Source organism: Notolabrus celidotus, chromosome 11 (assembly GCF_009762535.1).
Source record: "Notolabrus celidotus isolate fNotCel1 chromosome 11, fNotCel1.pri, whole genome shotgun sequence".
In the NCBI taxonomy this organism is placed as follows: Eukaryota; Metazoa; Chordata; class Actinopteri; order Labriformes; family Labridae; genus Notolabrus; species Notolabrus celidotus.
Window position 1 is genome coordinate 34,162,569 of NC_048282.1, and position 24,196 is coordinate 34,186,764.

Here is a 24,196-nt window from a genome sequence, read left to right on the forward strand (position 1 = left end):
ATTATTGGTTATAGAGTCTGACCAATAATGAATAAATAGGCAAACGTAATGACAATCACAACAACAATTATCATTACTATAATAACCACAATAACAACAATGATACAAATGAATTATTACATGTATAAAAATGAGAATATAAACAATAAACATTTTTTAAAAATTAGAAAATAAAATAAAAAGAAGTCTGCATACTTAAATAATGTAGTCCAGCTCTGACAGGGCTTGGTTTAGTGGTTTTGGATCAGGAGCAGATCCATAAGCCGGATCAGAAGCTGCCAAAAACGATGCTAACCTCCCTGAGAGTGTGTTTTAGCGCCCCCTGTTGGCCAGTCTTGGTACCACAAACCGACGTCACTACACAGTGTGACGTATGTTCCTGTGACGCGCAGAAATTTTAAACTCTCGTCCTTCTCAGTGATGGCGGCTTCGTTTCGTTCTCTCCCTGCAAGCTGTAACAACAAATGGTACTACTCCCGACAACAGATCGACAACAGCCCGTCCCGGAGAGCTGGACTGGATCCGGACAAAGAGCTGTCGTACAGACAACAGGCGGCCAACCTGCTGCAGGACATGGGCCAGAGGCTCAACGTGTATCTTTGTGGAGGCGACGTTAACGTGTTAGCTAGCTCGGTTAGCTTCATGTGGAGCCGGTTCACTCCACAGAACAGCTGCTGTTCCTTTATTTGATGAAGTTAGAGACATTTTGATTCCACTAATGTTCAAAGTGAGTTGTTCTGTGGTAGTTGGTGATATAACTATAGTACCAGGAGATACTCACGCTGCTTCCCCGTCGTAGGATGCTAACCCTCGGAGGCCTGAGTGCTCGGCGGGCCTTCAGGACGTTAGCATTAGCATCCACTATTACTGTGTATAGTCTTAAAAGAGAGGTGCAGCAGAACAACACCTTTATAAATCACATAAAGATAGTGTTTATAAATCACTTATATGCATGTTTCATCTTCAGAGTCAATGTTTGTTATGTAAGAGCTTCAAAAACAACTAACCTCTGACTGATCTGTGAAGCTAGCTTGAGTTTTACTTTGTTTTTCTGCTCCTCTTATGAAGAAAAGTTGAGTTTTATAAATCTCCAACACTCCAAGACTCATTTTAAACACGTGCACTAACATGTTGGGTTAATTCTGAACTTAAATTGAGGATCCTCTGCCTTTGTTTTGATGTGGTGATGCTATGCAGCTTGTTCAAACCAAGGCAGAAACCTTGGTGTAGTCATAATAATAATAATACATTTGATTTATACAGCACTTTTCCAAAACACAAAGATACTGTGCAATTGTTCAAATCAAAACAAGCAAGGAACACAAATCAGACAATACAGTACAATCACAAATTAAAAGCTAACTTACAAAGGAGTTTTTAATAGGGATCTGAATGTTGGGGGGTCAGAGCAGTTTAGGATATGAGTGGGGAGTGAGTTCCAGAGGTTGGGGGCGGCTATGGAGAAGGCTCTGTCCCCCTCAGGTTTGGTGCTTGGTTCTGTGAGGTGGAGGCAGGAGGTTGGCATGTGAGGAATGCAGGTTACAGGAAGGAGTGTGATGGTGGAGGAGGTCAGTGAAGTAGGAAGGGGCCTGGTGGGTGAGGAGGAGGATTTTAAACTGTATGCGTTAGGTAGGGGACGGGAAGCCAATGAAGATGTTGGAGGGTGGGGGTGATGTGGTGTGCAGCAGAGTTCTGAATGTGTTGCAGTTTATGGAGGACTTTGGAAGATGTGCCATAAAAGATGCTGTTGCAGTAATCTAAACGGGGTGTGATGAATGCGTGGATAAGTGTTTCGGCAGTAGAGAAAGAGAGGAATGGACGGAGGCGGGCAATGTCTGAGGTGGAAGAAGGCCGTATTAGTGAGCTGGGTGACGTGGTGTTGGACAGAAAGGTTGCTGTCAAAAATGATCCCAAGGTTATGGATGTGAGATGCAGGAGAGAGTCAAGTTATTGAATGTGAGACTGAAATTTGGAATGAGACCTTAATTTCAGCAGCCACATTAAGACATATTACAAAGTCAGCCTACTATCACCTTAAGCATATATCAAGGATTAAAGGACTTATGTCTCAGCAGGATGCAGAAAAACTCATCCATGCATTCATCTTCAGCAGATAGACTACTGTAACGGGGTCTTTACAGGACTCCCTAAAAAGTCCATCAGACGGCTGCAGCTCATACAGAATGCTGCTGCTCGAGTCCTAACAAGGACCAAAAAAGTAGACCACATCACTCCAGTTCTTAGATCTCTACACTGGCTTCCTGTCTGTCAGAGGATAGACTTTAAAATCCCGCTGATGGTTTATAAAGCACTGAATGGTTTAGGCCCAAAATACATTGCTGATCTGCTGCTACTTTATGAACCACCTCGACCTCTGAGGTCATCAGGTACTGGTTAACTTTCAGTCCCTAGAGTCAGAAGGAAACATGGTGAAGCAGCGTTTAGTCATTGTGCACCACATATCTGGATCAGACTCCCTGAAAGCTGCAGGTCGGCTCCAACTCTCACCTCTTTTAAATCAAAGACTAAGACTTTTTTATTTGCCACTGCCTTCCTATCTTAGCTCATTTTAATCCACTTTAAATGCAAATTTAAAATTTACTTCTGCTTGTCTGAATGTTTCCAATGCATTGTAGTCCTTAACCGCCCTGTTTCAGGTCTCAACTTACAATTAATACAGCCATTGTGTACATGCACCGATTCTACATGGTCCAGTCGTTCACCAGATTCCACAGAAATGTAAGTACAACTTCTAGATCTGTGTCCCCGTTGTCCTTGATGCTGGTCCATCACTGAACCCTCAATCTCTGCCCCCCCCTCTCCAGGTTATCTCTCCCGCTGCGCTCTTCCTGGCTGCAAAGGTGGAGGAGCAGCCCAGGAAGCTGGAGCACGTAATCAAGGTGGCCCATGCATGTCTGAACCCTCAGGACCCTTCACCAGATGTACGCAGTGATGTAAGTGTTGGATGGTTTCCTTTTTCTGTTTACCAAGCCTGGCGCAATGAGTCAACCGCCACAATCAGACACTTTAAAGAGGAGGTATTATGCTTTTTAAGATATGTTTCATAGAGGGTGACATAGGAGTGGATTTTCACTCCTGTCCCAATCCACAGAAAAAAATCTTGTCCCGTCCCACTCCCAGTAAAATGACTCCCAATCCCATCCTGCTCCCATTCAGAATGACTCCCACTCCTGTACCGCTCCCTTCTTTTTCTTCTTTTAGTCTTAAGGCAGTACATACCTCAACGAACGAAGGCATTACCTTCACCATTCACAGACTGTACCTGACTTTTGGAAAACTAAGACCTGAGCACTCATCTCGGTTTAGGTGTACGCTCCACTTGTGATTTTTGTCAGCACTTCACTTTCACTCCACATCAGAAAACCCGTTCGTTTTGCATTTTTTGCGGACGCAACACAGACATGCTCCTCCGTCTGCAGCTTCAAAGTCATAAAATACAACTAAACTTAATAATGAGGGATTCTGACCGCTCCAATATCATGCCGTTTACTGCGGACACACATGGACACCTTCATGAGCCGGACTTTAGTGAGGAAAAGGCAATTTAATGCACCTGAGTAAAAAAAAAAGGAGAGACTCCAGAGCTGAACTGGAGAGCAGGAGCGATCCAGAGTTACCTGGTGGTGCAGGCGTGTAAACTGTGAGCTAATGTTTACAGTTTACACACAATGAACTGACAAAACTTCTTGCTCTCACCAGTAAGACTTGACAACCGTCCCATAGATCTTCCTGCTCCCGTCTGCTCCCGTTAATTTCTTTATCCTGTACCGTCCCAATCATGTGATTAATAGCAAATTTGACTCCCATCCTGCAGGAATCCTGTGAGATTCCCCAAAAAATGTCAGCCTCTAATGTTGTATTCACAAATGTAAAGGTAAAGCGTTGCATATCAAATTATGAAGATACACACGTGTCGGAGTGCAGCTAGCTTGTTCAAAAGTTGCACAGGAATTGCTGATCTCACTGATCTCTTTAAAAGAGCTTCATAAAAGTGACACTTACCTGTTCTTATCTGTTACTGGGGGCTTTTTTTCATCCATTTCCTAACTCTCCCAGTCAGATTTGGTTACAGTGGAGGAGTCTTCCAGAGTTAAGGTTTCAGAGATAATATAAACCCTGAAAATGAGGATAATACCTCCTCGTTAAAGGGATAGAATCATCAAATAGTGCGACTTGATAGTTGTTGATTTAAGAAGCTACACAAGGATCATAATCACATCTAATGTTTGACTTTGTGAGCTGTTTCACCCTCACAATATGATTATGTTTTACTGAAACACTTCCCTACAGCGACAGGTGCTGACTTTGTCCACTTTTAGGTATTTTGGTCAGAAGTTATCGTCTGTTTGAGCTCTTTGAAACAGTGATGAAGTGTTCTGTTTTTAATTGTTGAGGCACCACAGTTTACTGTCGATGTAATTTACTGTCATCTAGGTTATGTGATGTGTTACAGTTGTTTATGTGAACGGCGCCTTGCATAAGTATTCATTCACCTGCTTTAAACCTTTCTGTGTCTGGTCACGTAACAACTGCAAGTTCAGCTGGATTTCATCAGAGTTTTATGTTCTGGACCGACGTAAAAGAATCCACATTTTTCATGTATGAGTAAATGCTTTAGATGCTTTCTGTCTGCTCTGACGGATTCCACATCGTAACACTGTACAATGTTGGAAAGTCCAAGAGAGATGAACACTTATGCAACGCACCGTAGCTCCACTGTTACCTCACTTCTTATCTGCGGGGCTTTGTGGGGCTCCTCGTAAAAAGGTGGGTTGAATGTTGTTTGACGAAGGATGGAGGCCTCCCAGTGAGTAACGTGCCTGTCCTTTCAACCTCAGGCTTACCTGCAACAAGCCCAAGACCTGGTTATTCTTGAGAGCATAATACTGCAGACTTTGGGTAAGTTGGGGAAGAAGCACTGGGCCTCCTTCCAAAGACTACTGCTGTGTTTAACTGTTCTTCTTCACAGAGAGATCCTGTACCTGAACTGTATGCTGAATAGGAAAGAGACAGCCAGGATCCAAACTCACATGTCTCACCGTTTCTGCTTGTATTGTTAATGCGTACACATTTCACACTTTGTTTGGTCTTGATAATTAAGCGCCATTTTTTTAATGACCGTGAGAAACGACAGCATCATCAGGAACATTGTCTTTTACTTGCAGCCTTGTGAGAGCAAATATCCCCGAGTGATTCGTGTCAGGAAAGACATTTTTGTTCACGTTCAAACATCATAGTTTTATTTCCTGCAGGATCTTACCAGAGATTTTATGCAAGGTGTCATTCTTCCACTATATTCATTCTTGTTCTTTCACACATACACACGTCATTAGAAGTGCTTTTACTCTGAAGAGAAGAAGCAGTCAAATATTGCAGATTCAGGGAAACGACGTCCATGTCATAGGTTGGAAAATAAAAAAAGATGGAAGTTAAGTTATAGTTTGAGGCTTTTTTTCCTTTATTTGATAGGACAGCTGAAGAGAGACAGGAAATGTGGGGAGCAGAGAGCGGGGGAAGACATGCAGCATATGGTCTGTAGGAGGACTGTAGCCTCTGTATGTGGGGCGCTTACGGCCAAATTCCAACAGATCCGTGTCCGGTCCGTCTCCGATCTGTCACAGCACTGGATCCGATAGGTTTCCAGTCTAGTCAACGCGTTAACTTCCACTGGATCCGCTCCGTTGCGTTCCAGCTGCGTCTCTGCTTCCGACAAGTCGGAATGCATCGGATCAGATAGCAAGACTTCTATTTTTGCCAGATGCCGGAGCACGACGCATCAATCTCAACAGAGCAGATGGAGCGGGACAGGAAGTCAGGCACCAAAACAAAATGAAAACATCCGGTGTTTTCTTTACATCGTATTTAGCTTAACTATGACAACAAAATGTCATTTAGAGCAGAGGCTGGCCTGGAGTCAACAGGTCAGAGGTTTTCAGAGGACCAGAAAGACAACATGGATGAGGAGAGGAGTAGAATCCTTGATTCAGTGATTACTGTGGGAAAACCTCGGTCACATGACTCCAGCTGTCCGGCGGTCCTGCTCCGTGCTGCGATCTGAAAACACAACTGGTGGGTGTTGACGGACGAGAGAGCACAGAGCAGGACCGCAGCGGATCAGAGACAGACCGGACACATATCGAGTGGAAGTCTCGTGTTAGACCACTAGGCCACCAGCACCCCAGCCAGCTTGCATGTTACCTGGTGGTTCGTTAGCCCTCCTTATCATTCCTCATTTTTTTGTAGCTTTGACTTCGTTGCTTCGTTTTTTTTTCCCAGTACCAGAATTGCATCACAGCTATCACAGAAACATCCTTAGGCAGTTTTAGCTCAACAGGGCCATGATTAACTAAAATGAAGACCATGCTGCACTGAGGGAGACCTCGTATGACTTCTATGTTTCGATCAGTGGTGGCCTCTGCAGGATTAGAAAAAAAATGCAGGTTTAAGGCACTTCAGAAAATGCTACATCCGCTTCTCATATTACATTCTGTATCTGATGTAGTTCACATTCTGCACTAGTTAGTAGACTCTGAATTGGGGGCGTATCACATGGCTACACTTGTCTTTGATTTAACGATGTTCATTTCATGTTTTCAGGGACTTTTCAAACCTTGCTTCACAAATTCTGCTGATTATTCCCTAAAAGATTGAATCAGTGAAATCTAATCGACCCTCGTCTCTGTCCCTTCTTTATAACAGCATTTGAAATCACCATTGACCATCCACACACTCATGTTGTCAAGTGCACTCAGCTGGTCAGAGGTGAGCATCTACTCTTCGGCTTGTTTCAAATTCTGTTTGGGTATTTGTGTCTGCATCGTGCCCGCCGGGTTGTCCACACGCAGGTTTTAAGTATGTTTTTTTGTTCTGTTGTTGTTCCAGCGAGTAAGGATTTGGCTCAAACATCATACTTTATGGCCACGAACAGGTATATCTACTGTTCACAGAAAATGTAAAGTGATGTCATGTGAAGTCCTCAAACTCTATATACTGAATGTCTACTCTCTCCTCCCCTCCTCCTGGTTTTGTTCTTTCCTTCCTGGACGTATCCTGCCACGTAGTCTGCACTTGACCACGTTCTGCCTGCAGTACAGTCCACCCGTCGTGGCCTGCGTGTGCATCCACCTCGCCTGCAAATGGTCGAACTGGGAGATCCCCGTGTCCACAGACGGCAAACACTGGTGGGAGTATGTCGATCCCACTGTCACCCTCGAGCTGCTGGACGGTATGGGTCGTCTGTTTTGTACCTCGCACTTCAGTCAGTCAGTCGAGATGAGTTGTTTCAAGAGATCTACGTTTGATGTTGTTTCAGAGCTCACACATGAGTTTCTGCAGATTCTGGAGAAAACACCGAGCAGGTTGAAACGGATTCGCAACTGGAAGGTACATTTTTTTCCTTTCTCTAGGGCTGTCCACTAAATCTTAATGAGGAGACCCCCAAATATCTTGCATGTGCTTCTCAGATCTCTGCATTACTTTTGATTCAAGCAGCAACATCTCACAGAGCATGGCAGGCAGGTTCAAAATAACTCCTCAGGGTTCATCATTCACAAGGTTTTACTGAGAGCCCTTTATCTGTGGGGAAATCCTCTTCTACCAGACAGAACAACAAAACTTAGTGTGAAAACTAAATGATGCAATACCTAAAGTAGTACTTAAGTCAAAAATCTGGGTTCTTTGGTGCTTATAAGCAGCATTTTGGAGGCATCAAGGTGAGCAAATGTTAGTTTTTTCCCCCTCTTAAGAATGTGACATCTGTCTAAAGTTCTGACTTAGCGCCAAATCTTATCCTCAGATTCTTTCCAAACAGAGCAGGTCTAGACCGTACTCTATAAGATAAGATACTCCTTTATTCATCCCACAACTGGGAAATTCATGGAGTTACAGCAGCAAACAAGAAGATATACAGAACAAGAATTTAACAAGAATATATAGAAAAAAAAATGTCCATCAGAGACGACAGCTTGGCCATAGTTCATAGTCAGCCACCACCTCCACAGGGTCCAGGACTGAGCTGGCCTTCTTCACCAGTTAGTTCAGTCCTGCTCTCCTGTATCCTGTCCGCCCACAGAAGGTGAAATCCTTCCAATGTGGCGTTCGTGTCTGGTGTTAGCTCTGTTAGCATGATGCTACTCTGCCAGTATACCCTCTGGTGCTGGGTTAGCTCGTCCCCCTTATTGTAGATGGATCTTACAGTCCCCATAACGGTGGGTGGAAGGACAGGTCCATGTCGATTTTTTTTTTAGCTTGCACCTCAGTACCAGCAAGTCATCCTTGCCTCCTTCTCCTCAGCTCGCAGGGAACATCGGGCCCAGCATCGTTTAGCATCGACATGCTCCGGGCTGCTAACAGCTGATCTCGTATGTAAACAATGCGACCATGGTTACACAGGATCTCCAGACACACACAGGAACAAAAAGAGTAAAAACACCACTGCAAACGTAGCCAGTTTGGTGTCCATGGCCAACAAATGAGTCAATAAAAGTCATGACAGGCTCCAAATACAAAGAGAACTAAACAGATATGAAAAAAAGTCAACAAAGAGAGCTGCTGCAATAAGCAGCCACTCAAGACAGGATAAGATCCAGTCCCATCTTACAGACAGGACTCAGTCTGATCTCATCTTAATCCACCATGAGCAGAGCACTTTGCAGCATTTAGAAAGTTACAGTGGCAAGGACAAACTTCCTTTAACAGGCAGAAACCTCCAGCAGGACCAGACTCATGTTAGACACACACCTGACGTATCTGCTTTTGTTGTTGTTCCCAGGCTGGAGGTCAGACACCGAAAGCCAAGCCGAAAGTCCAAGAGGAGGGCGACCAGAGGGACACCATGATGAGCATGATCTCCATGGCCTCGTCAGAGAGCACCGTAGCGGGCCTCATGAGCCTCTCCGCTCCACCTTCTTCCTCCTCCTCATCATCTGGGGGCGAGAAGGACCGAGGAGCATCCGGCAGCGCTCAGACGTGGAGCGGGAAGGGGCAGCAGGCCGTGTCTGAGCAGCAGCAGCAGGCCAACAACGAGGTCCACGCTCCTGCTAAGGTGTCGCTGAGTGAGTACCGGGCCAAGAACGCTGATGTCCTGGCTGCTCAAAAGAGGAAGCTGGAGAACATGGAGGCCAGCGTAAAGAGGGACTACGCCAACGCAGCTCAGGCTCTCATTGGTCAGCAGCAGAGGAAGGAGAAGCATCACCAGCAGTCTAGCTCCTCCTCTGCTGACACGGCCAACCCCTCACCCATCATCCTGAAAATCCCCCTGGAGAAGGAGAGGCACGAACGGAGCTCTCTGAAAATGCGTCTCCCCCTCGCTGGCGGAGGAAGCAGCGGGCACAGCGCCAGCTCCAGGGGTCAGGACCAGGACATCAAAGTGAGGATACGAGTGCCTGAGAAGCAGAGAGGGGGATCAGGAGAGGAGGGCAAGAGCAGGGACAAGCACAGGGAACGCTCAAACCATCATCACCATCATCACGATCACCACCACCACTCCTCCAGCGGTGCCTCTCTCTCCTCCTCACACAAACACTCATCCAGCTCCAGAGGGGCGACTGGGAACAGCAAAAAAGTCCCCAGTGACTCCTCCCGAACTGGCTCCTCGTCCTCATCCGCCTCACGAAAGAGGACGCACTCCCAAGACTCCACAGCTGGCTCTCACCCTGCTGCTAAAGCCAGCAAGTCCTCGAGGAACCCCTATCAGCTGCCGTCCCTGTCTTCCTCCTCTGGGCAGACTCTGGGGCACGGTGCTGACATTCTTCCAGCACTGAGCCTCCCTCACCACCAGGGGAGCTATTCACACTCCAAAGGCGACAAGACGGACACAAACGGGCACGGTGCGGCGGCGGGGGCTCAATCGAACGAGTACCAGGATACTTTTGAAATGTTAAACTCTCTTCTGAGCGCGCAGGGGGTCCAGCCGTCCCAGCCGTCCATGTTTGACTACAGATCGCAGTACGGGGACTTCAGGTACGGCGGAGGCTCCAGGGGGAGTAACTCCAGACCCCCACCCCTGCCTTCAGAACCGCCTCCCCCTCTGCCACCATTACCCAAATGAGTTCCTGAGCAGGAGATGAATTGTGTACATTGTACTTGACATCCATCTTGTTACATAAAGTATTGTATAATTTCTCACCCAGCATTTTTTACAGCAGAGAAATGTACCGCTGAGTTTTTCTCCCTGTCCCTGGGGCAATAATAAGAAGCTTTAAAAGCTTAAAATGTGATTTAAAAAGAGAAGTGTAGATATTTTTATTTTTTTGCTTTCTGTTTTTAAGTGAAATGAATCACGATGATGGGACCTGGTATTTTTACCATCACTGTTTTAGAGGAAGTCATCCCCTTGAATCATGAGAAACTAAAGATTAGGTCACAGCCCTGTTCGATCTTCTTAAGATTGTCTTTTTATAATGTTTTTATAGCATGTTATTTATTAATTGAATGCTTTTAACGAAAACATAGTCTCATTTTCTACCTTTTTAAGGTTCTCCCTGTGTTATTTTAGGGCAGAGGGATATTTCTTCATCAAGACTGTACAGGCTAGTTTGAGAGTGCATGTCTCCAAAGCCATCTTTTCAATATTTTTCTCCCTGTTTTATACTTTCTTTTGTTTTTAACACCATAATCTTTAAAAAAAAAAAAGGTGATTGCCCCGGCCCTGGAGCTGAAATATTTTATTTTCTGCATTCTTGGGTGAAACTGTAAACAGATTGTAAGATGTTTAAAAACGAACATGAGATATTTTTTACATTTTGTTATGGGAAATTGCAAAAAAAAGATGTAAATTAAGGAAGCTTGTACTATTTTTTTTGTTGTTTTTTTTAGATTTTGAGTGTTGCAGTCATTGTTTTAAATGGTTGTAAAATATTCATACTCAGCTATCTAATCAGTACACTAACAGTGAAAGTTCATACCAAGGGTAAAGGACCATGGTTTATCAAAGAGCTCAGACATATCTACTCGGTGTGGTCACAGTGACGGGACAGCCGGCTGAATGATGTGAGTTTATCCTCTAATGTAGCCACATGTGGAGGTTTATTATGAACTCAAAGATGTAAAGAAGCAGAATAAATGTACATGTGTGAATTAAAGTCAGGGAGCATATTCAACCATCTGAACTGTACGAGCTTGTTGAACATCCCCTTCTAGAGCCGGTAGTGTTGACAAGGAGGAGGCTCTCCCTTTGTGGCAATAACATCAGCAACTCTACTGAAGGTTTTTTTAAAGAGTTTGAAGTGTGTTTGTTGTTTTCCCCCCAATCTGTGTTGTCTTCTTTTCCCACGATAAAGAGGCAGGCCGCAAAAAACTCCTCATCATGTCTTTGTGGATCTCTCTTTGTGCACAAGAAGACGGTCGAGGGCTAATATTACTTTGTACCCTGTAGCATTAAGTCAGGCCGGAACACATACTCTGAAAAGGAGCCTCAGACCTTTATGCAGTCTGATTCATACGCGTCTTCAAACGGCCGCAAAATCCTGATTCATCCTTAAAGCTGACGGGAAGTGCAGCCTCATGTTCCCTTCAGAGGCAGGTTAAAGCTCAATCATGCAACACTTGATTTAATATTTATCACATGCTGTCTCCTCTGGGTTTGCATGGTCCAGAATTGCAAGAAAGACTCCCTCCTTCTCTAACTTGCATCCATGTTTCATCGTCCGCAGTGAATTTGAATGCAAGTTACAAAGTGTGGGTGTCATTTTGCAATTTTGGACCGTCTTCTTTGCTCCTGTTTCATGAAATGGAACAGCAAAGGGCTAAGCTGATCACTATAATAGCATTTACAGATGAATCAGACAGATATAAAGTTAATGGGCTCCTTCACACTTGTCATAGCTGTGTCTTCATGTTGATTTTATGACTGTTTGCTGGATTTTATTTCCCGTGTGTGGCCAAAATGACGACTCAGTATACGTAGCGTTGCTCCCTGACTTTTTTTTTTTGTGTCACCCTGAAAGTTGTGAAGTTTTCTGCTGGAGTTCACTTTCCTGTGACCACATCGAGTACAAATATAAAGCGACGTATTCAAAATACACAATATCAAAGAGTAATGAAACATCTGTTGTGTTTATGGCTGTCTTTCATTTGTGCATTTCCTTCTGGGGGTGTCTTAAATGTGTTGACCTCTGTGTACAACGTGTCTGTTCATACTGGTCTGAGATTTAATCATGTTTAAAGCTGTATTTTGAATCCATAACCTTTAAAACTACGTTGTGAGTTACTTCAGCTTCAGATTTGTCGTTTATAATCCATCATCAAGCCATGATTCATTAAAAAGTGTTTGTGTTCTTCTGTTGTGTAAAAACACACGCGAGAAAGCCGGCTTCTGACATACCTCCACTACAAGGTCAACAGCATGACGTAAAGTACTGTCTACATAGTTTGATTGATTATGGATTTGTATTGGAGTCAAAATAGAGGAAATGGCGTCTTCTGTTGGCGAGAATATTGGGCATCATCTGTACATTTAACACATACTGAGCTTACTATGGTTTGGATTGTATAGTATTACTGCTTTATATCTGCTTCCTTTAAGTTTGTAATCTAAACTCATGTGTATAAGGCAGTTCAAAGTAATGCAGTACAACATACCAGCCACACAATTGTAAAATATTTGTTCCCTTGATTTTATGGAAGATAAAAAGAGTACATCTCTTTGCTCAGGCAGCAGAGGTTTTATTAGTTCTTCAACTAATTGTTGTGACAGGGAAACAGTAAATGCACTGAATATTTATCTCAGTAGCTTTGACTACAATGCAATTGACAAAGTGTTACATGTATAATGGTTAGGCTATTAGAATAGATGTCCAATATATCATTATACTTTAGAAAATTGTTTTATATGATTTGGAAAAATCTTCCAATTTAAAGTATTAACTCAATGCTGTGAGAAAAAAAAAGGACACATTTCAAAACAAACCCATATGTGAGAAAAAAATGGAAGACACTCATGCAACCTTACAATGCAAAATCACATACCTACAATAAGTTTGTGTTTTTTCATGTCTTGGTGTTTTTAGTGACACTCAGGTCTGGAAATGAAACATTTTGGGGTTTATTGTTTTCTGTTTTAAAGGTTATATGTGAACACTGTTCTTTTTGATATAATGTGGTTGCTTTATTCTCAATAAAAGTCAATAAATATTTTAAGAAAGCTGTCGTCATATCTGTTTTAAGTCCCTCAACTTTCAACAACACTGCATTCTTCAGTGCTAAGGAGGAACGACTCAACTTCAATCAGTAATGTTAAAAACTACAGACCAAGCTCGAAATCTTGGTGTAGTCATGGACTCAGACCTGAATTTCAGCAGCCACATCAAGCAAATCACAAAGTCAGCCTACTATCACCTCAAGAGTATATCTAGAATTAAAGGGTTTATGTCTCAGCAGGATTTGGAAAAACTTGTCCATGCATTTATCTTCAGTAGACTCGACTACTGTAACGGGGTCTTTACAGGTCTGCCTAAAAAATCAATCAGACAGCTGCGGCTGATTCCATGGGACCGAAGATGACAGCCACTGACAACTTTAGGAGTCAATAAGGAGCATAAATAAGACGGCAGCTCCTGGAGTATGGCCTTATAAAGAAAGACATACCAATGCTCCATTCTTCTGTTGTATAAGAAAGACAAGCTTACCTTTTCATACAAGATACAGTGTGTTGTTTTTTGTTTTTTTTTGCTTTGCTTTCATTTGCTTATCTATTGTGTATATATATATATATATATATATATATATATATATATATATATATATATATATATTTGTAAAGTGTCTTAGAGAAACTTTTAAAGTGCTTCTATAAATAAAATGTACTATCATTATTATTATTTTTATTAATATTATTATTACTTTGTGTGAGAAAACTGCTGCAGTATTGTGGGTGTGCTTTGATTGGCGATTGGCTTACCCAATGAGAGGCCTATAAATCCAGCCAATCAGCGCTGAGAGTGGGCGGGCTCAGTGTGTGTCTGTGGCAGTTATTGTTATAAGTAAGAAAATCGACGCTGCGCTCTCAGGGAGCTCGAGCTGTCCGGACGGTACAGAGGAAGGTAAGCTGTTACAGGCAACACATTTCTATCTGCCCACTTTTATGCATGGATTCTACCTGATAACACAGAGAAAGAAGACAACAGGCGACTCTTGGTGAGCTAAACTATCCCCACAGCTGCAAATTGTTATAATTAGCGGTTAGCTAGGGTTAGCAACGGCTAAACAAAGATGGCGGCCAAGATGGCGCCGCAGTAACTGAAAGAGTGACGCAGGAAGAGAGGCGGGCTGAAGCTCGGGGAGACTCTCTGAAGACAGAGATGCACTTCTGCTTAATTTATTTAATCAGAATTAAACTTTTAATTATCTAAATTAAAAACACCTGTTATCGATTTAAAAATCTCTGAATTAATTAATGCATTTATTTATTTAAATGTAAGAAACTAATAAAGCTGATGAGTCGAATCTGACAAGCCACCTGACATGCCAACGCCTGAATAATGCTGTTTGTTATGAAGTAAAACATCAGTTATCTTCATTTTTAATGCATACAAACAATATAAACATATATTCACATACATTTATATTTATTCTGTGTGTAAGTAAATAAACTATTTATTTCCTGACCTTTTAAACCAAGTTGATTAAAAGTCTAACGTTAATTAAGCCCAGCCACGCGGTTCTCAAGTGTTTTCAATGTCTTTAATTAGGTGGTTTTATTCACCCTAAATTATGTTTCAATTTATACTCCTCATGCACTAATATACCAGAAACTATATTACTATTAATTGATTTGTTCATTTATTTATTCAACTAAAAAGTTTGACTAAAGAAAAAAAAAACAGACATTTAATCTACTGTCACACACGACTAAAATAACAATAATAATAATACTTAATTTATTTAGCACTTTTCAATAAAGGTAACAAAGTGCTTTACAGTGGGCAAATAAAAACAAGAAAAAGTGCAAAGCAAAATGAAGCAATAAAAAAAAATGAAACAAAAGTTTAAAAACATACAAACTTATAAAAGAGACCCTTAAAATCAGAGCTAAAATTAAATAAAATAACACAATAAAAGCTTTCCTGTAAAAATGTGTCATGAGTAATGACATAAACATGGGACTGACTCTGCAAGTCTGACTTCTCAGTCTGAAAAGAAGCTAATCCTTACTTTTGAGAAGCAAAATTACACAATAAAGAATTAAATGACTGAAAATAAAACAGTTGTCTAAGGTGTACTAGAAGGGCAACCTTTTAAAGAAGACAAAAATAGAGATTTTGCAACCTAAGTACTACATTTATAAGAATAAAGTCACATATTTGAGATTAAAGTTTGTAAACCTGTGAGAAAAAATTCAGGGATGTGTTAGATGTGGTATTTTGAAGGTAAAGCTCAGAAAAACAGCCATCAGCCGTAGCTTAAATAAGGAACATGAAGCACAAAGTGAGGTTTTGCTTTAGTAAAGGTTTCAGAAATAACTAAACACTCAATAATTAAGATTCTGGATAGATTCAGCAAGAAACCAGTCAAGAGTCCATTATAAAGAAGGAGGCTTTTAGGCACCTGCACGCTTCTGCAGCAGCTGTAAGTTCCCAGCTAACTTCCCACGCTCTCCATCTTCATGCAGGCAGCTGGTTTCCCTTCAGATATTACCCTATTTTTTATTTTTACCTTAATTGTGGTAAATTTAGGATTTAATTCTTGTCATTTTTAGGACTACTTGAAATCTCAATCTCATTTTTTTTATCCCTGAGGAGGCTCTTATCTTGCACCGAATATGACGAGCTGTTGGCTAACGCTCTGTTTCTTTTGCAGACCAAAAATGAACCGGATAAGAATCCACGTTTTGCCTTCAAGTCGGAGCCGGGTGGCTCAGACGCCTCGTCCCCAGGAGCCCCAGCTGTGCTCCTTCACGCAGCGGCCGTGCTCTCACCCCCGTCTGGAGGGCTTCGAGTTCTGCATCAAACACATCCTGGAGGACAAGAACGCCCCGTACAAGCAGTGCAGCTATGTCTCTGCCAAGAACGGCAAGCGCTGCCCCAATGCTTCACCTAAGGTCGAGAGGAAAGACGGGTAGGTCCAACTTTCATCTGCTTTTTATGAACGTTACACAAAAGTTTAAGTCTTAGTATTTGATGTTCAGCTGCTTCCTGTTATCTGTCTTCATATGTTTCTTATCTCTTCTTTAGCGTGACGTTCTGTGCAGAGCATGCTCGCAGAAACGCCATGGCCCTCCGAGCTCAGATGAGGAAGTCTACTTCCAATCCATCCCCAGAGGTACTTCTGTCCCAGCTGAGTGGGTACAACCGTGCAGAGACAAACAGCGCTGACGGGAGCCGGTCTGAAGCTAGCCGTATCCTAGGTAAATGATCCAACTACATGATGCAACATTAAGATCAGTGTCTTTTGTTTTTTTCAGTCTAGTCCTACCTGTGTGAATATAAGTTAAAGTTTTACCACACTCCCTTTGTGCAGAGGATGAGAGTCTGAGTGAGGAGGAGCAGGTTCCGTTGGTACTAGACCAGACGTGGAGAGGAGACCCTGACAGTGACGGAGACAGTGTGGACAGTGATCATGAAGATCCTCTGAAGTAAGCTGAGTTATCTCATTTATCAATCTAAACTCACGATTTAGTTTTACTGGGTTTAGATTGCAGAGGCATAAGTGTCAGTATCGTCTAAAAATTCAATGCACAATGAAATCAGACTCAAAAATACAGACATTTGAATTAAACATGTGCTGAATTTGCAGACATGCAGGAGTTTACACAGCAGAGGAGGTGGCCCTCATCACTCGAGAAAAGCTCATCAGGCTCCAGTCTCTGTACATCGACCAGTTCAAACGGCTGCAGCACCTGCTCAAGGAGAAGAAGCGTAGATACTTGCATAACCGCAAAGTGGAGCACGAAAGTCTTGGTAAACGCACAACTAAGAAGCTCCAAACATGTTTTGTTGTATAGTCTCACAGCCCTCAGTGATATCTGATATATGTCGATTACAGGGAGCAGCCTGCTGACAGGACCTGAAGGTCTGTCTATGAAGGAGAGGGAGAACCTGAAGAAGCTCAAAGCCCTGCGCCGGTACCGTCGTCGGTACGGTGTGGAGGCCCTGCTGCACCGACAGCTCAGGGAGAGGAGGCAGGCTGTGACAGAAGGAGCACCTCAGGTAAGAGCCCTGGACCTTGTCACAGAAAGTAGATTAAACTATAACTCTTAAACCGGGGTCGGCTCACCTTGGAACAAAGAAGTCTTTCTTTCTCCAGGTAAAGCAGCGTCAGGCTTGTCTCCATTGGGTTTAAAATATCCAGTGTGCACAGAGGATGAGAATTCTTTCTCCAGAGTGTCTCTAAAAAGTTTAGACTATGACCATAAAAGTGAAGCCCAAGATCTTCATTTTTGTAATGCTGAGTACAGCAAAATATCATTCTCACTTCATATCAATCTGTATTTGTATAGCGCCAAATCACAACAAACGTTATCTCAAGATGCCTTTACAAACAGAGGAGGTCTAGACTGTACTCTGTCACATTATGAGCAGAGACCCAACACCAAGACAGGGTAAGACTCATTCTTACCCTACCTTAATCCACCATGAGCTTTGCACCTCGCAGTATTTAGCTAGTTACAGCAGCGAGGAAAAACTTCCTTTTAAACAGGCAGAAACCTCGAGCAGAACCAGACTCATGTTAGAAACACATCTGCTGAGACCGAGTTGGGTCTGGAAAGAGGGATAGAGGAGAATAAGAGATAGAGAGAGCAATGAAAGTGATGAGACGAGTAGTAGTAGCTGTTGCCGCTGGAGTCCAGCACGTCCGTATCAGCAGGATCAGAAGAACTTTCGAGACAAGGGAGCTCAGGGACTCCAGAAAGGTCTATGGTTAGTAACTTTAATGGGACAGGGAGAGTTAAAGTAAGTGAAGAGGGAGTTTGGGGGAAGGGGGTGAGATAGGATCCCAGTGTGCCAGTTTCCCGGACAGTCTAAGTCTATAGCAGCATAACTAAGAGCTGGTCCAAGCCTGCTCCAGCTCTAGCTATAAGCATACTACATACTGCAAGAGGGAAGATTTTTCTCTGGTAACTTGAAGGACGAGCTCGTTATTCACTGAAGCCAGTCTCCTTGAACACAGAGCCAAAACAATAACAAATAAAATTCCATAATTTGTTTGCCTGAATGTGACTCTTTGATTAAAATAAAGGGACATGTTGTCTCTTTTTTTTTTATTGGTCATAAAATTATGCAACTCAACATATGACTCAGCCTTGTGTGTTGTTATAAAGATGCAGGGCGGCTGTGTCCTTTAGTGTTTTGACTTCAACAGTAAATTGAGGGTGATACTGAACATGCCTCTGGTTTGACATTAAACTCCATATGAGTCATTTCTCCATTTTAATATACACTAGATGTTCACCCTGTATCTCAAATGATCTTAAACATGTTGATAGTTGAAAAGGAAATCATGTTTTAACATTTTCTAAATGCTTCTTTCTTCTCTTGCAGCCTCACACGAGAACAGTGTATGAGAAGTGTATCTCCTTTGTGGAGGGAACTCGATGTACCAACCCCTGCCTGCCCATGACCCGGCACTGTGTCTCACGTATCCTCAATGATTTCAACATGACTAGTGTTAACTGCTGCATCTGTTTGTTTGTCTGTTTACATTGAAAGAACACAGTAACAGTGCTTTTTTTTTTTAAACCTCATGTGCTGTTTTCTTTCTCCATTTTAACTCATCCATCTTTTTTTTTTTTTTGAGCCACCTTCATCTTGGCCCCGATCAAGACCAGCAGCTTGCAGTAGCTGTTGGTTTCAAAGGGAGCCCACATTGACTCCTTCCTGTGGTCTGTTGATTTTTCCCAGAGTTGTAAAGGGGCTAATCGGTTCAGTTGGAAGGTACAGAATCTTTCTTTCATCCTTCCTTTTTACTTTATTCCCTCGGCCTTTCCGTGAACCTCGTGCCTTTCATTTTTTCATACCAAAAGAAAACCTGTTTTTTCTTTCTGTCAGCTGGTAAAAACAACATTTTATTGCAAGTACTGGACTTTGTGTTCTTCTGAGTGTTGAGATAACATCTGCTTTCTGCTCATCGCTCTGACAAAAACCACTCGGGACATGTCAACAATATAGTCAAGCCCTCTTCAGCTTCAAAATAAGTGCCCCAAAATACTCAGAGCAAAAACATTTTCATAGGAATGACTGAAGTACTTGCAATAATACTTCAACAATCAGTGTGAGTGGGTTTTACTTACAGGTGGGAGAGTCTTCCTCATTTCTTGATTTGTCATCTTCATCCTGTCATCGTCCTTGACAGCTTCTCTTATCAGATATCTACCAAGACAGCAATCAGGTACTTTTCAAAATGTGTCCAGGCCTCAAAGACGTCCCGTGTGACCGCACCGTGCACATGGGTCAGACCGACGACCCTCGCTGCCCTCTCCACCTCGCCCTGCCTCCGCCCATGTTCCAGCCTGAGCAGGAGCCGCCCCCGCAGGAGCCCATCACCACAGCTAGTAGAGACATGTATCTGAGTGCAGCAGAGCTCCAGCCCACAGAGAGTCTTCCTCTAGAGTTCAGTGATGTACGTACAAACTTCTAGCACTGTTCTTTGGTATCAGAGCGATGTGACTTACTTTATGAAATGCAATAACTTCGATTGTACGGTGCTTTCACAGCTGCTGTAACCGGTCTGCTGTGGTTCAAACAAACTCACTTACTTCTGATCCACGTTGGTTAACTTGCTGCTTTTTTAATTTACTCACCTCATTGGTCTAATGTGTCTTTTGTTGACTTTGTGACTGTGGATGTTGTTTTTGAGTTCAGCACTAGCATGGTTATTAAATGGACCCCTCTCTCTCACATTGCAACATAGCTTTGATCTTCTATGCATCAACAATTGAACGAGGACCCTCCACCTGCTTGTGAAGATCTGTAGAGAAAACAGCTCCTACCAAGTAAAGATTAAGGTTTGGATCTCATACATATTATCCCATACAGGACCTGGATGTGGAAGGGGATGGCATGCAAGGCCCTCCGTCCCCCCTTCAGTTTGACACAGCCCTGGCCCTGGAAGACCAGACCATCAGAGCCATCGCGGAGGCCCCGATGGACATCCTGACCGGAGAAGACCCAGACCAGGTGGACCTGGACGCCTCGGGACAGGAGCTCTCAGAGAGAGACGTGGATTCCATCATGGATGACCAGGTTAACTCTTGATAAGAGGCTTTGTCGTCATGATTATCTTGAGTCTTGAACATTGGCGCTCACACACCAACAGACCTACACTTTGTTTGTATGTCACTCTGCAAGCTGGGTTTAATAAAATCTTGGTCTCGATCTGTGTCTAAATTTAATAAATGCATTTCAAATTGTTCCACAGTGACCGCTCTACTGGAGCGCTGATTTATAAAAGGGGAAAAAATATAACTGCAAATATTAAAGCAAATCTTTCTACTGGAATGACTCTTTCAGTTTAACTGGGCATTGACAGATCTCCTGACATGCTTCCAGTTTAAATAAAATACATTCTTTATACTTTAATCTGATGGAGGATTAAGAATTAGGATTTATTCAAACATCTTTTATTTGGAAACAATCTCAAGGAGCTACATACCTCAGTGAATCCTGACCCAGACTTCAAGCGACCAGAGCTTTAAGGGTTAATTTAGACGCCAAAGAAGGTGAGAGGGATCTGTCTATTCTAACTGATACTAAGGCATGCACTAACTTTTGTCTCCATGTTAAAGGCTTTAAGAGGAGGAGAAATGGAGGATTAGATGCCTCAGAAACTTAAGTGTTTGAGCTTTACTTCTGAAATTGACTTCTTTATTTAACTCAGACAACTGAACCTTTAATAAATCTAAAGGTAAACTGAGAAACACGCTTGTTTACTCACAAGGATCGTGAACGTGGTTCTGTCTCTTAAATTTGAAGTATGTCAGGAGAGGATCTTGAAAACTAACTTAAGACAGATTGTGACCTTACCCATTAAAAACAAATGTTCCCTCTGCTTGCATAAACTCCTGCAGCACTCTTGTTTTCAAAATATCACTCAACAACTACCCAGCTTTTAACAAGGTGTTCCCACTTCTGCTTTTGGAAATCATTACAAGATGAGCATGCAAAGGTAAATGTTTTTAAGTAGAGTGCATTCTCTGGGCTGTGAACGTTGACTATAACTTCCCGGTCAAGTTAAACTGAGGACATTTTGATAAAGTCCACTCAATCTCTATTTTTCCTCTTTTCAGTCATCTCTCTCGAGATGAAAAGAATAACCCGCCTGTGTTTGAGCCGTATCACACCAGGATCAATTCATTCATTTTAAAAGCATGACTGAAATTAACATTGTCCCACCGCAGGTTGATAGAACACAGAAATAAATACCAATAACATAAAAAAACAAAGGTAAACAGAAGATTTATTCCACAGTAAAACAGAGAGCTGGTACATATAGATGCCCCAACAAACTTACAAATAATGAAGTTACAGATTTTGTTTCTCTTACAGATTTTTCTTCTTCACATCCTATGTGGAGTGATATAGATATTTAGAGCTCATAAACATGATTGTGTTACTGTTCAAATTTGCTGCATCAGACTTCCTGATTCAACTTCTCATACACTATTTTTATGGTCACTACAAATGCAGAAATCCTCACTGTTTTTATGGATCAATTATTCATTTTCTTGACCTGCTCTGACACGATTAAAAGGCACGCTTTTTAACACCCTGTCATTACAGCTACCATTCATTTCCAGTCAGTCTAATTAGGTTCACAACATTCAATGGGAGTGATAGATGTGTGATTTAAACAGCTGTCTGTGGAGATGACACCTCACCTCACTGAACTGCACCAGAGGGGGAGGAAAAGAAGAGCTTCCTTTAACTGAGATGAACGAGTAATAGAAGTTTAAAATGTGTGGACAGCCCTTGAACCTGCCGAGGCATTGAATAAAATCAATAACTTATCATCTAAATCTTTGAAACACCTTAATGAAGCTAGTCCTGTTCTGTATGCTTCCATGTTTCCTGTCATGTCCTTTAAAAATGTTGAATTCCCTGTGTTTACACATCTCTCATCACCCAGCCCTACAAACGAGCTAGTTTCAATGAAGTGTGTTTATAACAGGCGTAGCTGAAAGGAGACAGGCGTTGGGTCGAGTGTTGACAACTGCCATCCAGAGAAGCATTGTTAGAATTTGCAGCCTGCGTGTCTAAAGGCTGCTTCTTAAACTGCACAGAATAAGCTGTTAGAATAGTAGAAAATCCAGATTATCTCATTGCAATCTTGACCCACTGTGTGATTTCAAATATGTCACTGCGTTTCCTTTGACAGCCACAGTGTTACCCGTCTTTGAAGATGGATGTTATAAATACAAGCGCCTAACTAAGAGCAATAATCATTAGTTGCGTCTGCATTCTTGTACTGTATGTTGAATGACAAAATATGTAGGAGATCTCAGGCGGACACCTAAGCACAAATTATCAGAGCCTGTTTCTGAGCTGGAAATTACACCTTTTTAGACACAACACAAACCCTTCTGATCCAAAGAGACATTTTACAGAGAACTCTGTTTTAAGGGACAATTCATACTTTTAACCTCGGCCAATATACAGCCTGATAATCGATGGTGTTTGTCCACTTTCTTGTTCTGCATGTTGTCTGACAAAATAAGCAGGAAATGTTAGCCCAGCATTCCTTAAGCTCTTACTGTTGTATGTACTTTTGCAATGTTTTTTATTATTGATATTGTATTTCCCTGTGTAGGACTTTGGTAATCTTAGTTGGGTTCCTCTCAGTTTATGTAAATAAAGTGGAGTGGGTTGGATTAAGCTAAAACATTACACCTTTGTAGCCTCAGATTTAGCAGCAGATTTCCTGCTACAGAAGTAAATCAAACAAGTTGCTTGATTTTGCTTTAAATTAATAATTTGCCATTTTTGCCTTTATTAGATATGATGGTTGAAGAGAGTCAGGAAACATGGGGAGTAAAGAGTAAGGACTGACATGCAGTAAAAGGGTCGTGGCAGGGAGCTGAAACATGGCCTCCGCACATGGATGTGTGCTATAACCACTAACTCAAACCAGCGCCCAGATTCTGCTTGTTTTTAACGGAAAAGCTTTAAAGGTTTCCAACATTTAGGCATCTGTAAAAGCAATTAAGTCATTTCTGTACCATATATAGAACCCAGAACATGCAAAAATGGGGCAACAGTTTTATAAATCACAACTTATCTACTCAGGAAATCCTAAATACTCCTTTCAACATCAGTGACAGGTGACACAGGATCTAAGTTGTGGACTTGTACATTCAATACTTGACCTTCTGTTCTCATACACAGGTGGTGTCAGAGGTTATAGGAGGTGAAGAAGAGGCCAACGACAATTCACTGGAGGATGTCAGCGCGGCTACAGTCGATGCTCAAAGATAAAGCCTCTGCAGCGTCACCTAAAGAAGGCAGTCTGTGTTCAGGCTGCGTTTCCACCAAAAGAACCCAGAACTCTTTGTTCCAGAACTTTCTTTTCATGGGACTAGAAGGTGACAGCAGGTTATTGTCATCTTTGTTTTTAACTAGGTTTACAGACTCAAAGATTTGGCAAATTAGGCTGCTGTTGTGTAAAATTATATCTGTTCTACTCTGGTTTATGGATGTTTAATACCGGCCATTTTGTTTGAATCAATAAAAAACTTCACAGCTGTGGAACTTTTTTTCTCTCAACAGTTTTAAAAAAGTAAACTCTCAAACTTCTACTCTGTCCTTATAAATGCAGTGACCATTTAACAAATATAAATCTTTGGCACTGCAAAATCAACCCCTTATGAACCTGATTTCAGATAGCAGGAACCTTTTTGTGTGGGTTAGTAGGTCCCAGTGTCTTATTTACACCCTGGTCGTTGCAGTTGAAATACACTACTTACATCTAAAACGTCCTAGTCCCAGGGGAAAGTTCCTGCAACGAAAACACAGCTTTACTCTATATTTGGAGTATTCATATTTAAAGATCCTGGTTTCAAGATACAAGGAACCTTTTTTGTAGGGGATTATTAGGTCCCCGTCCTTTTAAGACCCTGGTCTTGCTGTAGAAATAGACCAGTGAGTCCCAAAACCTCTTGGTCCCAGGGGAAAGGTTCTGCATTGAAAAACAGCTTTACTAAATATATTCAGAGTATTTATATTTAAATAACCTGTTTTTAAGATAT

The 24,196-nt window shown here is 42.1% G+C and overlaps 2 protein-coding genes and 1 non-coding gene across 5 annotated transcripts; all 3 read left to right on the plus strand.

The window, feature by feature from the left end:
- Positions 1-347: 347 nt before the first annotated feature.
- On the plus strand, positions 348-12,315 carry ccnt1 (cyclin T1). Of its 2 annotated transcripts, none has more exons than XM_034694981.1 (9): positions 348-593; positions 2,658-2,739; positions 2,826-2,954; positions 4,860-4,920; positions 6,721-6,783; positions 6,895-6,949; positions 7,083-7,246; positions 7,334-7,404; positions 8,792-12,315. In XM_034694981.1, exons 1-9 carry the CDS (start codon positions 421-423, stop codon positions 10,067-10,069), a joined length of 2,076 nt encoding a protein of 691 aa, XP_034550872.1. In that variant the 5' UTR covers positions 348-420; the 3' UTR covers positions 10,070-12,315. The 2 variants fall into 2 exon arrangements, with proteins under 2 accessions (XP_034550872.1, XP_034550873.1); XM_034694982.1 differs by having other exon boundaries at positions 6,904-6,949.
- Positions 12,316-13,966: 1,651 nt separating this feature from the next.
- On the plus strand, positions 13,967-23,740 carry kansl2 (KAT8 regulatory NSL complex subunit 2). 2 transcript variants are annotated; one of them, XM_034694986.1, is made up of 10 exons: positions 13,967-14,060; positions 15,817-16,074; positions 16,191-16,363; positions 16,477-16,591; positions 16,753-16,916; positions 17,002-17,165; positions 18,498-18,594; positions 19,322-19,575; positions 19,992-20,198; positions 23,337-23,740. In XM_034694986.1, exons 2-10 carry the CDS (start codon positions 15,824-15,826, stop codon positions 23,424-23,426), a joined length of 1,515 nt encoding a protein of 504 aa, XP_034550877.1. In that variant the 5' UTR covers positions 13,967-14,060; positions 15,817-15,823; the 3' UTR covers positions 23,427-23,740. The 2 variants fall into 2 exon arrangements, with proteins under 2 accessions (XP_034550877.1, XP_034550878.1); XM_034694987.1 differs by lacking the exons at positions 19,992-20,198; positions 23,337-23,740 and adding an exon at positions 19,867-19,985.
- Positions 18,765-18,898, plus strand: LOC117822188. The gene has a single exon (XR_004633143.1). It is a non-coding gene; the product is annotated as a small nucleolar RNA SNORA2/SNORA34 family (small nucleolar RNA).
- Positions 23,741-24,196: the final 456 nt, after the last annotated feature.

Coding starts and splice junctions, on each gene's coding strand:
- ccnt1 (XM_034694981.1), top strand. CDS start 421: ATGGCGGCTTCGTTTCGTTCTCTCCCTGCAAGCTGTAACAACAAATGG. Junction 7,247..7,333: donor CACCCTCGAGCTGCTGGACG/GTATGGGTCGTC, acceptor ATGTTGTTTCAG/AGCTCACACATGAGTTTCTG. Junction 7,405..8,791: donor AACGGATTCGCAACTGGAAG/GTACATTTTTTT, acceptor TGTTGTTCCCAG/GCTGGAGGTCAGACACCGAA.
- kansl2 (XM_034694986.1), top strand. CDS start 15,824: ATGAACCGGATAAGAATCCACGTTTTGCCTTCAAGTCGGAGCCGGGTG. Junction 16,364..16,476: donor TGAAGCTAGCCGTATCCTAG/GTAAATGATCCA, acceptor CCCTTTGTGCAG/AGGATGAGAGTCTGAGTGAG. Junction 18,595..19,321: donor GACCCGGCACTGTGTCTCAC/GTATCCTCAATG, acceptor TTCTCTTATCAG/ATATCTACCAAGACAGCAAT.